General features: G+C 45.0%; 1 protein-coding gene across 1 annotated transcript in view; it reads right to left on the bottom strand.

The window, feature by feature from the left end:
• Positions 1 to 412: 412 nt before the first annotated feature.
• Positions 413 to 16308, bottom strand: part of LOC108802361 (probable inactive glycosyltransferase 25 family member 3) — a 30582-nt gene continuing 14686 nt past the window's right edge. Inside the window, exons 4-12 of the mRNA XM_018574224.1 lie at positions 15630 to 15764; positions 14323 to 14527; positions 13084 to 13203; positions 9197 to 9273; positions 7741 to 7847; positions 5557 to 5689; positions 3950 to 4077; positions 3518 to 3721; positions 413 to 703 (exon numbers count right to left, since the gene is read on the bottom strand). Of these exons, the coding sequence (XP_018429726.1) occupies positions 466 to 703; positions 3518 to 3721; positions 3950 to 4077; positions 5557 to 5689; positions 7741 to 7847; positions 9197 to 9273; positions 13084 to 13203; positions 14323 to 14527; positions 15630 to 15764 (1347 nt within the window). The 3' untranslated portion in view covers positions 413 to 465. The remainder of the gene's footprint in view (positions 704 to 3517; positions 3722 to 3949; positions 4078 to 5556; positions 5690 to 7740; positions 7848 to 9196; positions 9274 to 13083; positions 13204 to 14322; positions 14528 to 15629; positions 15765 to 16308) is intronic.

Below are 16308 nucleotides of genomic sequence, written 5' to 3'. Positions count from 1 at the left end.
TAACACCCACAAAGCGAGTTTCTATGTTAGGAGGAGCAGAGAAGCAGGAACGCCTTAAATAAAGATGGGATGTTCTTCTGAAATGCACTGACCACACAGTATTCTATTTTTTGCTGATCATTTGAGGTCTTCTTTAACACTTACAGTACTGCATGACTTGGTCCACTTAGGAGACGTTCCAATGTTCAGAATAATGTATCAAATCTGCCCAAATATGCTGAAAAACTGCTGAACAAGGTCAAATCCGGACAAACATTTATGGCTCATGATAAGATCATATGTGTCTGTAATGATTGTCTGACCCGGTACCGTAAAATTACAGCCGGGATGGACAGACTGGCCGAAATCCATATCACAGCAGAGAAGTCACATCAATGAGCGTTCCTTTCCAAACCGCGGACTTCTCTTCCAAGCTACAATAGATGTACCAAGCACCAATGAAAACTGTTCACTGAATGTCTTAAATCACAGTTCGTCTCGTGACACGGACTGCATCCCGCTATGTACGTTTCTCCTTGAATCCTTAAGAGTCTTCTGCGATCCGCTCCAATCCGTCCGCACCTTGTCATCATCCCAGAGGGTGGAGGTCTCGGTGTCACTCTGCCAGTTGGGTTCTCCAGTGTAATGGATTGGAAAGACGAGGAGTGGCTGTACAGAGAACACTCTCAAGTTTCGGTTGGAGAAATAGCTTTTATACTTCTCACTGGTGGGCAAAAGGCAAAGAAAAGAAAGTCAGGGGTAGATAGAACATTCACCGGGTTATTTAGCAGATACATTCGGATAATGAATCCCCACCCCCCTCTTCCTGATTGGCTGGGAAGCCGGCTCTATGGCCAATCAGGGAGCCAGGCGGCGTGTAATGACTTGCCGTCCAGCTTCCCGATTGGTCGGGAAGCTGTCTAATCAGAAAGGCAGGCGGCGAGTCATTACCTGCCCCCAGCTTTCTGATTGGCCAGAAAGCCGTCTCTATGCTTCCTTGTCACCTGGTGACGAGGCAGCATGGAGTCGGGTTCTCTGCTAATAAGGAAGCCGGGCGGCGAGACATTACACGCTGCCAGGCTTACTTAAAGGAGAACTATGGGGTTAAGGCTTTTCCCCATAGTTCTCCTTAGGGTAACGGGAGGACACAAACTTACGTCCTCCCGTCACCCTAAGCGCAGTATACCGCGAGCTACAGCTGGCGGATCGGAGCGGGGAGAGGGGAATACAGCCCCTCCCCTGTCACGGCAGAGAGCCGTGACAGGATCAAGAGGTGAGCGAACGCCGGTATGTGTTCGCTCACTTCCCGATCTACTGAGCCGACCTGTGACAGTCTCATTGTCACAGGTCGGCTAGAACTATGAGGTGAGTGAAAAGCACTCGCCTCATAGTTCTCCTTTAATGGAACTTCCGGTATCGGGAAAAAAATATTGGTACTCATACCGAAAATCCAGTATCGATGCATCCCTAGTATTTATTACTGGTATTTATATAGCTCTCACAATTTACGCAGCGCTTTACATTGCATACGGCTGATCGCTTGTATGATCGTGCAATGCGCCCCCCTCTCCTCTGCAGCGCTGCCCCGTCGCTGCCGGTTATCCCGGGCTCCGCTGTCCCTCTTGCGAACCCGGGAACGCCACTGAGACTGCCCGTACTGAGCAGGAGGAGAGATCAGCATTTCCCCCACCGCTGATCTCTCCTCCCTCTCTCTGTATCTCTATAAAGGCGGAAGCAATGTATATTACATCACTTCTGCCTTTAGCTGTCATTTCTCTGAAGATCTCTGCTTCATTCGCTTCTTTGGGGGTCCCCAGGTGACATTAGGGCTCTTAGAGACCCCTGATGTCTCCATAAAGAGGACCTATCAGTGTATATTGGCTATCACATAGGGGGCTTGTTAGCCCCCTATTAGATATAGCAATCAAGTTAAGTGAAAAACATTTTTTAAGTCCCACATTAAAATAAACATTAAAAAAAACACCCAAAAAACTTTTAAGTCCCCCACAAGCACACGCTTATAAACGTAAATATGCGTCGGGTGTGCCTATGTGTGAAAACAACAATTACGCCACCCATGTTACATATCGCCGCGAATGTGAGTGTGTGAGAAATAATTCTGGGCCCATCAATCACTGATAACACTACATTGATGAGCGGTAAAAGCTTTTAAAGCTTAGCCTATGGCCAAATTTAGGCATGGTAGTATTTTTGGCGATTTCACGGGCGCATGCAATTTTAAAGCTTGACATGTTTGGTGTCTATTTACCCGACATGACCCCGACTTTTATATTTTACCCAAAATTTGGGGTGCCAATATTTTCGGTTCTTTTTTCCATTATATAGTAAAATATAAAAACCCCAGTGGTGAATAAATACCACCAAAAGAAAGCTCTATCTGTCCCTAAAAAATGGTATAAAATTAATTTCAGTACAGCGCTGCATGACGGAATAAATGTCAGTCACAGTACCGCAGTGCTGAACACTGAAAAATGGCCGGGACAGGAAGGGGGTTTAATACCCCGGTCAGCAAGTGGTTAAAGACGGACTTCAGGTTTTGGAAAGATGAACCCTTGCAGTGGGGCTACCCCGGCACTGCAAGGGTTAAGTGCTTGTTTAAGTCTAGGAGCAAAAATAAGCAAGATATTCTCACCTGATCCCTGCAGCCTCTTTAAGGGACAGGTCTATTAGACATAAATACGCTGAGGGACATGCCAAAGCGGAGGGGGAGAGAGGTGAGCGGTCACTCTCACGGGACTGAGGATTGGGTGAGTATATTTTTTTTTTACGCTGCAGACCTAAACGAGCAGGGGTCTCCACTGCAAGCCCTCATTCACACGGGAATCGGCCCGCACGTACAGCTCCGTGCTGCGTGCATGGCCGTATTGGGCAGCTCCCGGGAAGGACAGGTGCTGCGTGTGATTAGTACGCAGCCCTCGTCCTTCTCTATGGGTCTATGCGGCCGTACGCCCCCCTACGCTCACCGCAAGTGCAGGTCCGTGTTTCCTGGCTCGGAAGCAGACAGTCCCATAGAGAAGGGCTGCGTACTAATCACACGCAGCACCTGTCCTTCCCGGGAGCTGCTCGGTACGGCCCTGCACGCAGCTGTACGCGCCGGCCGATTCCAGTGCGAATGAGGGCTAAAGGTTAACGTTTCTAAAACCTGGAGTTCTTTTTTCCTCTAGGCAAAAAAAAAACGGGGGCCGCCTTTGCTTCTCAAAATGCAAGCTAGCTGCCTATTCTCAGCTTTCGTGCTTTGCGTTCTGTCCCAGAATATGCAAAGTTAGAATAGCAGATATCAATATTCATTTTAAATCAGTGACTAGAGGTAATGCCAGAGGGTAAGCGTGGCAGCCAGGGAATCTGAGTTTTCAGAAGGAGGTCAAAGCAATGGCAAATGCAGTTCCCTCAACACAGGTTGCCTTTAAAACGAGTAGTTGGTATTATCGGAGTGCAATGTGCGTGGCCAGCGTTACAATATATAAGATTCATGAAGTTTAGTAAAGTGTGGCACCTCTACGTGCTCCAGGATACCTACTTTGGGTGTGTGTCCGCCATAATTGGCAGGAATTCGTCCACCGGGAGCATTTTCGATAATGGCTCAGCATTCAGCAATTTCTGTGCCCCTTGCAGGGAGATCATATAACACAGGGTCCAGTAGGAATAATCTGCCACCACCAAATGCCGCACATTCTCCACCTCCTTCTCAGGGTCTGTCGTGACTTGTTTTCTCCCAATGTATCTGTCGGGAGATGAATGGTTAGCTGGAGTCTTACCAGAAAGTGATATGAGCATAAGGAACATTAACAGCCTTATTAGTAGTATGGCAAAGACTATGAGCTCATGATAACCAATCGGCAGAGATTTCTCAGTGCTCTGACAACAATAAAGAAAATTGATTGGTTACTATAGGATACGCATATTGTATAGTCAATTATCCTGTATTTATCTGTAGTAAGTGACACCTTACATCAAGTCCCAATCCAGCTGGGCTGTACGAACATCACCCAAGAGACGGATCATCTTTCTCTTGAAGAACGGTTCAAAACGTACGTCGTCTTCAAACACTACAGTCACTTCCAGCTGTTTATCTACAATCTGATGATGAAAACAAGGATATGTGAGACAAGTTAGACAATTCCTATGCAAAGGACTACAATAAAGTGTATTTATATCTAAGAGCCTGCCATATGACCCTCCTTACCTCTCCTTGCTCTTTTCATAGTGGCACACACCTCGGTGTGACTCTACCAACACTTCATGCCGCCATGGCTTGTTGGTGGCCCAGCAGCGTTTATAGCCTCTTTGCTGTTGGTGATCTCAATGTTACGGCATATATGTGGGTGTGGGAGGCCTAACATCAAAATGGCTGTCTGCATATGCGGGGCTGTTAGTTATTAGTAGTTATGAAGGGCTGCTATAGGTGCTTCCTATAGCAGCCAATTAGCAACTTGCTTTCATTTGTGACATCCTGTAAGTGACAAATGACCTTGGACATTGTTCTAGAGAACTTGTTTTAAACTATTAAATACATTGGCTTTCAGCAGAAGAAGATCAGCACTGGTAGCTTCTGGCACAGAATCCTTCCAGTAACTGACCCAAACGCCAACCCTGTCTATAACTCTAACCGTAACACCAACTCTCCCTATGGATCTAACCTTAACTTTTCCTGTAACACTAACACCAACCCTTCCTATGACCCTCACACTAACCATACCTATAATCCCCAACCTGGAAGCTATCCCTCTCTATGACTTCAACCCTACCATTTATCCTAACAATAACCCTCCCTATAAATCTGACCCCAAAACTAACCCTATGACCCTCACACTAACCTTACCTATAATCCCCAACCTGAAAGCTATCCCTCTCTATGACTTCAACCCAAGCAATTATCCTAACACTAACCCTCCCTATAAATCTGACCCCAAAACTAACCCTATGACCCTCATACTAACCTTACCTCTAGTCCCCAACCTAAAGCTATCCCTCTCTATGACTTCAACCCTACCATTTATCCTAACACTAACCCTCCCTATTAATCTGACTCCAAAACTAACCCTCCCTATAACTGTAACACCAACTCTCCCTATAAATGTAACCCTAACACTGCATTCCCTGTAACTCCTAACACTAATCCTCGCTATAATTCTAGCCCTATGGCTGACTATATGCTACACGATCTAATTGTACTGCCTGATTTGATACAAATTGAATAGATTGTTTAGATTTGTCAGTAGACTGTCAGCTACTGTACTTGTGCATTCTAAATGATGGATACCACAAAGCACCACATATCATATCTTGCATTCTCGTAGGTGTGAATCCAGCCACAGGAAATGGTCCTTACCTGCATTACAATATTGTGACAATGTGTTAAGTAAGATTACGGGATGACTGTTTCTCTGAATGATGGAATAAAAAAAAATGTGCACCAATCACTCCAGAGAGAAAAGCTGCCTCTCTACTGCCTATAGGCCTACTGATCCTAATAGGAAATCCAGCCCTGCCTACAATGCAGCATGCATTGTATTAACGGACTATAAGGCTTCATTTAATAAAAATGGCCAACATTACCTCTTGCCAGATCTTGTAATGGCTCAGAAAACAGCCCACCTCCCCTTTGGTAAGAGTCCGACCTGAGAATGGATCATAAAATCCCGGTAGCAGATTCACGCCCATACGTTTGATGTCACTGCTGTTCAAGGCACTGGAGGGATTTGAGGAACAGCAATCAAATATTAGACAGTTACAGACATTTTTTTTCACTGGTTACCTACAGACACAATTATACTCCATATATTATAATGACAGACAAATTAATCAAATAAATACATTATTTTAAAATTAAATTATTCATAAATAAATAAAAACTAGAGGTACATAAAATAACAGTACCTATACCAACCAGGCCATATACTAGATTCCGCTCTCCAGGAAATGCTTAGATCTCCTCCAGTCATTACTCATCAGTCCTGCCATCTTAAAGGTGCACGCCAATTAAACTGGAGTCACACCATCCTGTGTATGTTGTATTGTGTATGGTAACACACACAACTAGGTGTAAATGGGCCAATATACACTGAGTGGCCAGATTATTATGACCACCCCATCAGTACTTCGTTGGGCCACAAGATGACTTCGTTGGGCCGCCTCGTGACTCCACGAGATGTTGAAAGGTGATGCGAGGAATCTGACACTGCACTGTTGCCCTTCTGTTGTCTTGTACCAGTCTTTCCACTCTCCGTTTCGCCCTAACGTTGACTAGTCGCCGACGGCCACAATTCGCACGTTCAGACCCAGATTTTCGGCTGACAGTCCGGTCTTTAAACACTTTAACAACAGCTGCTCTTGAACATTTAACAAATTCTGCTGTTTTGCTGATACTCGCTCCATGGCTCCGAGTGCCAACAATCATCCCACGTTCAAAGGCTGTTAAATCGCGTTGTTTACCCGTATCTTCAGAAACAAATCACTTCTACTGTCGTGGTAAACAACCTGCTTCCCTATTTATAATGGTCTGGCCCTCTAGCAACTTCAGCGCAAAATTATAGCTAATTTGCCTACAAACGTCAGGTGGTCATAATAATCTGGCCACTCAGTGTAGTTTCCCTATTCCCACTCACACTAAACTGCAGTGCTTAGATGTGAACCAGCCACATAGGAAAACATGGGATTTCTACTTGACGTGTATCTTTATGCAGCAAAATAAATCAGTTTTGCTGCATTCAGATGGACAACTATGAAAAGGCCCTAAAGCAGACATTTCATAAATCTAGACAACTCAAACTGAGGATATGATGTAAAGATGGAGAGGCCAACAACAGTGAAAACGTCATGTCAAAACAGTCAGCAGATCCACAGATGCATGCAGCTGCAACCGTGCAACCATTCCTTTAATGCTGAATTTGGCCATACCCACAACTCCAGAGCTCCTCTTTTGGTCAGTGAGGCAGCCAATAAATAAAGCAACCAATAGAGACACTAGAGAGGTGGTAGGAGGTGGGGACTCAGACAAAGTTTAAAATGTATATCTGGATCTGCTAATGTCTGACATGCACTTTATACTGAAGGGAACCTCTGCATCTTTTTCATTGTATGTTCAGTTTAAACTGTCTCAGGAACATTCAGGTTTATGAAGGGTATGTTCATATTCTGAATGCAGAAGGGTATCTATCAGCGTGGTCATTCACCTTCACTGTCCAATCAGAAGAATGGAGACAGTGACCAGGTTATATTGCTTAACAACAATGAAAATAAAGTGAAGTCACTGACTTGGCTTTGCTGTCTGGCAGGTCCAGGATGACAAGACTATCTGAACAGAATTACACATTTCTTTATAGGTAAGACTGACACACTCTTGTGTTGCTAAAATGTATTTCCACTTTTTGGCATCAAATTTGAGAAAGGCATACTATATTTTTGTTATATGTTCCCATTCATGCAGCATACCTGTAAAAAAATATGTCATGTATGTATTTGCCTCATACTGGATAGGGTGGGCTGTCTGTTGATTTTGGTATGCTGAGATTGTATTCCTGTCTGCAATGTGTTATGCTTTATATTATTATTCATTGACTTTGGAGCTGGCACTATGCTGAATAACCTGCTGTGTCCTTGTATGTATGCCCATTGTACTCTATACCGAAATTGCTTCCCAGAATAATAATGCAGTGTCTATTTCTTCATATCATGATCTGCAGCCCTGACCGGTTCTACTCTAAGGAACGGCAGGACAAAATCAAAGAAGAAAGTGCTCACCTTCCATCGACAGCGTCCACCACACGGCAGGAGATCTCCTGCTCATAAAGAGAGCGCAACATTCTTTCCCGACGCTCAGGGCGGCGGAGCAGATTAATCAGAAATACCTGAGGAAAGAAAAAGAAGGCTTGGGGTGTCAGTAGACCAGTCCGTCCAGACAGGAACATTTACTCACCGGGTTATTTTTTTACCTTCTAGATTTCCTGTGACAACGGCACCTCTCATTTTTTTTTTTCCTGCCATCACAGAGACAGGAAGTGACATAAAATCTCCTGATCACAGACAGTAATGAAACTTGACAGAAGTGTCTACTCTTTCCAAGTTTTGGCTGAAGTTGGGCTTGATTATACAATATAATAGCTAGCGTATTACTACTGGACTAAAGATGATGGCCGTGGTGGGTACAGCTAACGTACTACTGGATTAAAGAAGATGGCGGTGGTAGGTACAGCTAGTGTACTACTGGACTAAAGAAGATGGCGGTGGTGGGTACAGCTAACGTACTACTGGACTAAAGAAGATGGCGGTGGTGGGTACACCTAGCGTACTACTGGACTAAAGACGATGGCAGTGGTGGGTACAGCTAGTGCTCTACTGGACAAAAGGCGATGGCAGTGGTGGGTACAGCTAACGTACTACTGGACTAAAGAAGATGGCGGTGGTAGGTACAGCTAGTGTACTACTGGACTAAAGAAGATGGCGGTGGTGGGTTCAGCTATTGTACTACTGGACAAAAGAAGATGGCGGTGGATGGTATAGCTAGCGTACTACTGCACTAAAGATGATGGCCGTTGTGAGTACAGCTAGCATACTACTGGACTAAAGACGATGGCAGTGGTGGGTACAGCTAGCATGCTACTGGACTAAAGACGATGGCAGTGGTGGGTACAGCTAGTGTACTACTGGACTAAAGACGATGGCAGTGGTGGGTACAGCTATTGTAATACTGGACTAAAGAAGTTGCCCGTGATGGGTACAGCTAGTCAGATACATTTGTGTTCCAACATACAGAACCAAGACTCTGTATCTAAAAACAGAATAAGTTGGGCATGCATTGTGAGAGGGGTAACCAATAACTGTATCGTAATTAAAGGGCAGCTCCAGGCCAATATTTCCAACCCCCTCCGCCCTCTACCACCCATCCACATTCCTTTAAACCCTTTTTGTCTCTTGCTGGCACTCTTCAAGGAGTAGAGACCAGTAATCCAGCACCTAAGTCTGTCCTTGCCGCTGACTGGTCCCCTCATGGTGTTGTCATCCTGACACTTCAGTCTACTGAACCCTAAGAGGACCACCTTGCCACATGCCAACCAGACTGCAACATGGGCATCAGAAGAAAGACCCTCCCTTCTCAGTGAGATAGATAGAAGACCTGGGGCCCACTGTGTCATGTGGCCATGGTTTCCTGAAGATCAGCTTTAAGGCAGCAGAAAATATTCTGTACACTTGATATTACCTCATCAAACTCCATTTTGTCAGGATGCTTTGGCAGAGGAGTCACATATTGGGAGGAAATAAATGGATATCCTTCCACTGCAGGAAAGCAGAGAGTTATAGTTACAATATGGTTCCATCATTTCCTCCTGTCATATATAATTTTTGTTTACTCGTCAGGTTTCTATTGCTGTTTTTGTCTTTGCTAGAGTGATTCGCCCTCTCTGTTTGTCTTGGTGACCATTGCTAGAAAGTCATGGGAAATCCAACAGTGGTCAGCAGAGAAGGAATAGAGGGGAAATCTTCCAATGGGGACACCTGTTCTTCTGACAACCAAAATGGGATTTCCCATTACTTCCTGTTGTGCTTCCAGCACAGGAAGTGAAGGGAATTCTCCCTAAACAGCACACAGAGAGCTAAAAAAAAATAAGAAACTAACAAAATTTTAACCATCAGCTTCTCTATACAAACCTAAGAAAAAAAGAGGTTTGAGCACAGATACACTTAAGATACAAGTCCTTTTATCACACAATGCTATTTGGTTCCCGGTGACCTACTAAGAGGCATCTGCACTGCATTATGGGTTGCAGAATAGTGCTGTTAAAGGAAACCTGTAGCGAGGGAAATGTGTAAGCTGACCAGCTACTGAAGCAGTGTGGGTGGCAGTGAAGAAAAATAGAATTTTTGTTCTCACCGTAAAATGTTGGAGGTCACAGAGGGACACGGGAAGCCTTTAACCTCCGAAGTATACTGTTGCTTACAGGAACATTGGACATTGGCAAACAACAAAAACTGTAGGCCAACCCAGGATAACCCTTCCAACTACCCACATGACCAGTTTTGAAGCAAAATAGTACTGAGCGCATGATCATGAACACAGAGTGGTGGGACTTGTGGCCCTTAATTGACCCCAAAAAAATGATTTTACAATGAGGATAAAAATTCTATTTTCTTTCTCGTCCATTGAGGGCCGCAGAAAGTCTGTAACCTTCAGGACGCCAAAAACAGTCCCAACCGATGGGTAGACCACAGCAAACAATTGCTAACATACCCCAAAAACCCCAACAGAACTGGAGACTGCTTGTAGCTCAAAGAGCCACCTGAAGGACCTTACATCTGAACTTAGCTTCAAATGAGGCCGACATATCCTCATGGTGGAACTTAGAGAAAGTGTGAACAGAAGGCCATGTGGCACCTTTGCAAATCTGGTAAACAGTTTCTTGATCCTGAAAATCCCAAGAAGCACTCACTGATCTAGTGTAGTATGCTTTGACAGGAAAGGATGAAATCTGAGCCTTGAGACCATAAACTTGAATGATGGTCTGTCTGAGCCGCTTAGAGATGGTGGAATGCAAAGCCAAAGCAGTCTCTTCTCATTTTCTGTGTCCCCTGTTATCAATGAACAGAAATCCTCTATACTGAGTGTTCCTGTTCCTTGAGAATATAGTATGTTTACGATAACTACAACTATGAATGAACAGGAGGGGATGTAGATCACTTCCCATTCATTCATAATTGAGGATATAGTAACCATACCATGTCCTCAATTATCTACAAACACTCAGCGATCACTGAGTGTATGTAGCCTGCTCTCCTCTCTGACACAGACACACGCTGTCACAGGAGGCTGAGCGAGCGGCGTAGGAAGGAAAGCTCAGCCTCCTGTGACAGTGCTGTCTCCGCCCCCACACCGCTCTGCCGGACTGTGATAGGCGGCTGAGCGGTGTGGGAGGAGAGACACCGGCCGATCACGGCGGTCTCCTCCCGCTGCGCTCGGCCGGCTGTCACTTTCTCTCCTCCCTGCTGGGACAAAGAGCAGCGCCCAGCGGGGAGGAAAGAAATCACGGCTGCGCGGACAAAACGGCAGGAAAATGGCACTTTCGGCATTTAGCCAAAAGTGCCATTTTCTGCCGGCGCCCCCTTCATCTTTTCGCCCGGGGCCGCCCCCCGGTTGTTACGCCACTGCTCACAGGGTCCTTCCAGGTTGACAAAAAAGTCGCATTGCGGCCGGCTCCCTTTTTTTTGGGGCAGGAAGGGGCGTCGTGGGCCATTTAAGTGAATGGCACCGTAGCCACGCCCTCCGGCCGCAATGCGATCGTCCGCATGGGATTGCAAGGCACATTATGCCTGTGGTCCGGTGCGATCAAAATAGTTCTTGCAGCATTTTTATCCCACCGGACCGCAGGCATAATGTGCCTTGCGATCCCGTGCGGCTGGAGGGCGTGGCTACGGTGCCATTCACTTCAATGGCCTGTCACGCCCCCTCCTGCCCCACAAAAAAGTACGCACTGCATCTGGTGTGAACGAGGCCTTATGGTTGATGTATGTCACCACCCTGGCATTCTCCAACCAAACCCAGATTGTATGACCCTCCAACAGGGTGGTCCAAGGCTAAAGGGACTGCAAAGTCCCGTGCACTGACAATCTGCCTAGAATTTCTCCCCAGCCCAACAGGAAAGCGTACATCATGAGAATCTTCCAAAAGACAAGAATAGACGTCCCTGACTACAGAGCTGGATTTCTGAGCCACCAAGCCAGGGATAGCCTGCTATTTATGGTGAACCAAATTGGCCTGTCCAGAGACGGGACTGACTAGTCACACGATAATAGAATGTTGCAATGCAGATGTCTGGAGTGAAACTTGGCAAAGCTGAGGATTCAAACCTGAGACCAGAGAATCTGAAGTTTCTCCTGGGAAAGAAAGACTTTGGTCTGAGATGTGTCCAGGACCAGACTTAGATACTCAAGGGGATAAGTCAGTTCTAGTGAAGGTTTCTAAAGGTTGAGTATTCATCCAAACCTCTATATAGTCTGAACAGTAAGAGATAAGTTGTCTGACAGAGCCCTCAACAACTGATCCACAACAGGAGGTTGTCTAAGTCCCACAATGGGGATGCCATGAGAATGCAATTGGGCCAATACTAGAGACAACACCCTGGTGAGCACCTGAGGTACAGAGGGGAGGTCCAAGAGTAAGGCACTAAACTGACTGCGTACTAGCCTTTGCATATGCATCGACATAAGGCACATGCGAAAGATGAGACCGAAGGCTTCCAGCAAACCCTCACCCAAACTTTAACTGGAACCAACCAGATGGTTTGCTGGAACCATCTTCATTCATCTCTTGATTCAATAAGCGAGGGATCACCAACAGAAGGGGTTGGATCTCTTTTAAGAACTATAGACCAGGCAGATATGGTTTCACAAATAAAGTCACAGCCAGGATTAGGTGTAGAGCAGGACCGATCAGTGAGGACAGAGCTCTGGAAAGAGCTTCCAACTACTTCTCAGTTGGGTCCTTAAAAACCAGGTGCATCCTCCACCTGTAAAGTAAGTGCCTTGTTAAGGTGAGACGCGGCCAGATCCCCAGTGGGAACAGACCATATCCGAACGAAATCTTGTGCACACTGCATCAATAAGAGCCAAATGGTCTCATTTCATTCAGGAGTAGGGTTACTTCAAGGTCATTCCACAACGTTCAGTTCAGTGGGGTCCAGGTGCAGTGCTCCAAAAGCCAGGCTGAGGACGATTGCACTGACAAGCTGCTGGTTAGAGGGGAAACCTCCAACAGCTTTATGGAGAAGAGTCTTGAGTGAAGAAAAAGTTAAAAAAGAGAAAAAGGGATGGCATAACAATAGGTTTGTCTATATAGCAGCAGAGCTGAATAATAGATGTCCATCCTCCTAGAACACTAGCAAATAACCGAGTAATGCCGGTAGCCTGGGCTGGCCTAAAGTTTATTTGTTGGCCAGTGTCCAGCCCTTATGTAGGCGGCAGTATAACCCAGAGGTTAAAGACTTCTAGAGTCTGTCAATGTAAAGACACTGAATCTATGGTCTGGTAAGCTGCAATATATGACATTTTTTCTTGGTTTAGATACATTTTATTGTCCTGCAGGTAATTGCTCACCCATAGATTCCAGTGTAAGGTGGACAAAATTCAGCTTGTCGTCTTCAATTTCCTGATGCGGCAGGGCTGGGATGTTGACATAACCGTAGCGGTGTTGGTTACATATGTAGCCCTGTACTCCTAAAAGAAAACGCACAGGTAACAACCATTTCAAGGAAAAACTGTAATGAGAAAAACGGCCAGCATGTCACTGCTGACCTCTCTTTTTGAAAATGCTGGGTACCTGGCCGTGATGCTGATCCAATTACACTAAGGGGTCTATTCACTAAGCTGCCGAGGGCAGCTGAGTGAATGACCGAGCTAGAAACACTGCTGTGTCTTTTTTTTCTTTATTCTGACACATAGTGATGTCAGAATAGAAAAAAAAAAGAAATTTTCCCATTGAAATGCATTGGTACATTACTATTGGCTATTTCAATTTGCAATAGCCAATAGTAAACCAGCATTGTACCAGCCCTCTGCCTATGGACCTGATGGAGAACTGCAGCAATGTCCTGGGGCCGAAGGATCGGCCGAAGCTACGGCTAGATCCTTCGGCAGCTTCGTGAATAGACCCCTATGAGAGGAACAAGCATGCAGTTCCACACTTCTAATCCTCATCCTTGTTCCAGGGTCAAAGTCCCTGAAAGCGGTAAAGCCAAAGACAGCTTGGCAACTTGTATTTCCAGCTGCCAGATTGTCATGCTGACTAGGGATATATCAGCCGCCAAAACATATCGGCGGTGCATCCCTGCTTTCTTTCCAGAGAAACTGTCACAGGCGGCCGAGTGGTGCGGGAGGAGAGTGATGTGATCGGCCGGGGTCTCTCCTACACCGCTCAGCCTCCTGTGACAGATCAGGAGAGCAGTGGGTGGGCGGAGACAGCCAGCGCTGTCACAGGAGGCTGAGCTCTTCTCCCGCACTGCTTGCTCAGCCTACTGTGACAGCGTGTCAGAATGGAGAGCGGGTTTTTTGGTTTCAGTCCAACATTTTTTTTTCCATTCGGTTTTAACATTTTCTTTTCAGTGCACCTCTAATGCTGACCCAATGACTTCAATACGTTCAGGGTCACAGACCTGAACAAGTATGTAGATCAAGATCTGCTTGTTCCGGGTAAGACCCAGAAATGATTGAAGCCCCGGACAGCCCGGCAATCAGCAATTTCAGAAAGACGTTACGGCAACCTCTACATTTCTCTCAGCACAGGTCGAGATGGACAACAAGAGTCAACGCCAGGACTATAGAGACAAAGTGATGTACCTGATGCCAGGCAGGAAAAGGCGAAGACGATGATGTCATCATAGGTCCAGGTGTAATTAGGACTGGGAGGATAGAAGGCCAGCTTGTGGCTCTCTTCTTTACGGAGGTCCAGGAGGAAGGTGGAATGGACCATGGGCACCTGGAAACAGCCAGTTCTTTGGCGGTTCTTGGTTGGGAAATAATCTGGCGTCCGGCGATAAAATCCCTTACAACAAAAGAGAGAATTCATACATCAGCGTACAGGTCCAAGCAGTTTTAGATGGAAGGGGGAAGGAGGTAAAACCTCTTCCAGGTATTTACTGCTATATGGCTCTGTTGGGGAGATTACCCTCACTTCCTGGCCCAGTGACAATCACTTTCTCAAACAATCATCCCCACACAGCTCCCTCCTCATGTATCACTTGCCCCTCCCTTTTAGATTGTAAGCCCTCACGGGCAGGGCCCTCCTTACCATCTTGTCTTAAATTGTATTGTGATTGTAATGTCTTCCTTATATTGTATAGCGCTGCGCAAACTATTGGCGCTATATAAATCCTATATAATAATAATAATATTATCACCAGGACAGCAAGTGAGAGAACATATCCATCAGAGGACAAGTGCTGCAATAATAACTACTACAAACCCCACCAGCTTTTTATTGCTGTCTGTGTCTCCAGTAGAAATCTCTCATTTCCTGTTTCCTGCAACGTTGTAGAGAATTACAAAGTACCAAAGTAATTGGGTCAACATGACAGTGAGAAGTGGTGTATCAGGAAGCGCCAGAGGTAGATCATACACAGTCTCTCATAGAGAGCTAAATGTTTTGGCATCTATGCAGGAAGCAGCCCCAAGACAGTCAGGGAGACTGGGATCACTAAAAGACAAAAAGGGGGCGCCTTTTCCTAGTGCAGATCAGTTTTATTCAACAATAAGGTAAAATATAAATTGACAGGTACTCACAAAGGTGGATTATCAACATGACAGTGAGAATATTACTACATAGAAAAATGACTTCCTGTCCTAGGGTGACAACACTAACCCACTGTACAGCATCTATGAAGAAGAAGTGTCACCCTAGAACACAACTACAAGAACACCTCCCCCTCTTCTCCCCCGAAGAGAGAGAGAGAGCTGAAAACAATGTTAAGTGATATTTCTGGCGGTTCAACAGGTATTTGTTCACACCTATCGAACAGATATAACAAATAAGAGACGTTCATTGTCAGGGTGTATATACACTTAAAGTCCACTTATAGGAGGCAACCCTTGTTTACTACTTTCCATATGCCTCACCAGCAGGTGTCACTGTTACTACCTTGTCTTACCTGGGGTGTTATTCCACACCAGAAGTTAGAGTAACCCGTCTGGGAGTCCAACATGGGGGCGACCAAGGTTTTATTCTCCGCCACAAGCAGTTGTATTGCTTGCTCATTGGTCAGCACGTTATCTGCATCAGTAAACTGTAGAACAAACAGCAAGATCGATATGTAATATATAGAATAGATAGATAGATAGATAGATAGATAGATAGATAGATAGATGATAGATAGATAGATAGATAGATAGATAGATAGATAGATAGATAGATAGATAGAATACATGTGATAGATAGATAGATAGATAGATAGATAGATAGATAGATAGATAGATAGATAGATGATAGATAGATAGATAGATAGATAGATAGATAGATAGATAGATAGAATACATGTGATAGATAGATAGATAGATAGATAGATAGATAGATAGATAGAATACATGTGATAGATAGATAGATAGATAGATAGATAGATAGATAGATAGAATACATGTGATAGATAGATAGATAGATAGATAGATAGATAGATAGATAGAATACATGTGATAGATAGATAGATAGATAGATAGATAGATAGATAGATAGAATACATGTGATAGATAGATAGATAGATAGATAGATAGATAGATAGATAGAATACATGTGATAGATAGATAGATAGATAGATAGATAGATAGATAGATAGA

The sequence above is a fragment of the Nanorana parkeri genome, unplaced genomic scaffold (assembly GCF_000935625.1).
Source record: "Nanorana parkeri isolate BGI_ZX_2015 unplaced genomic scaffold, ASM93562v1 scaffold2826, whole genome shotgun sequence".
NCBI lineage: Eukaryota > Metazoa > Chordata > Amphibia > Anura > Dicroglossidae > Nanorana > Nanorana parkeri.
This window is presented reverse-complemented; position numbering and strand designations above follow the sequence as displayed.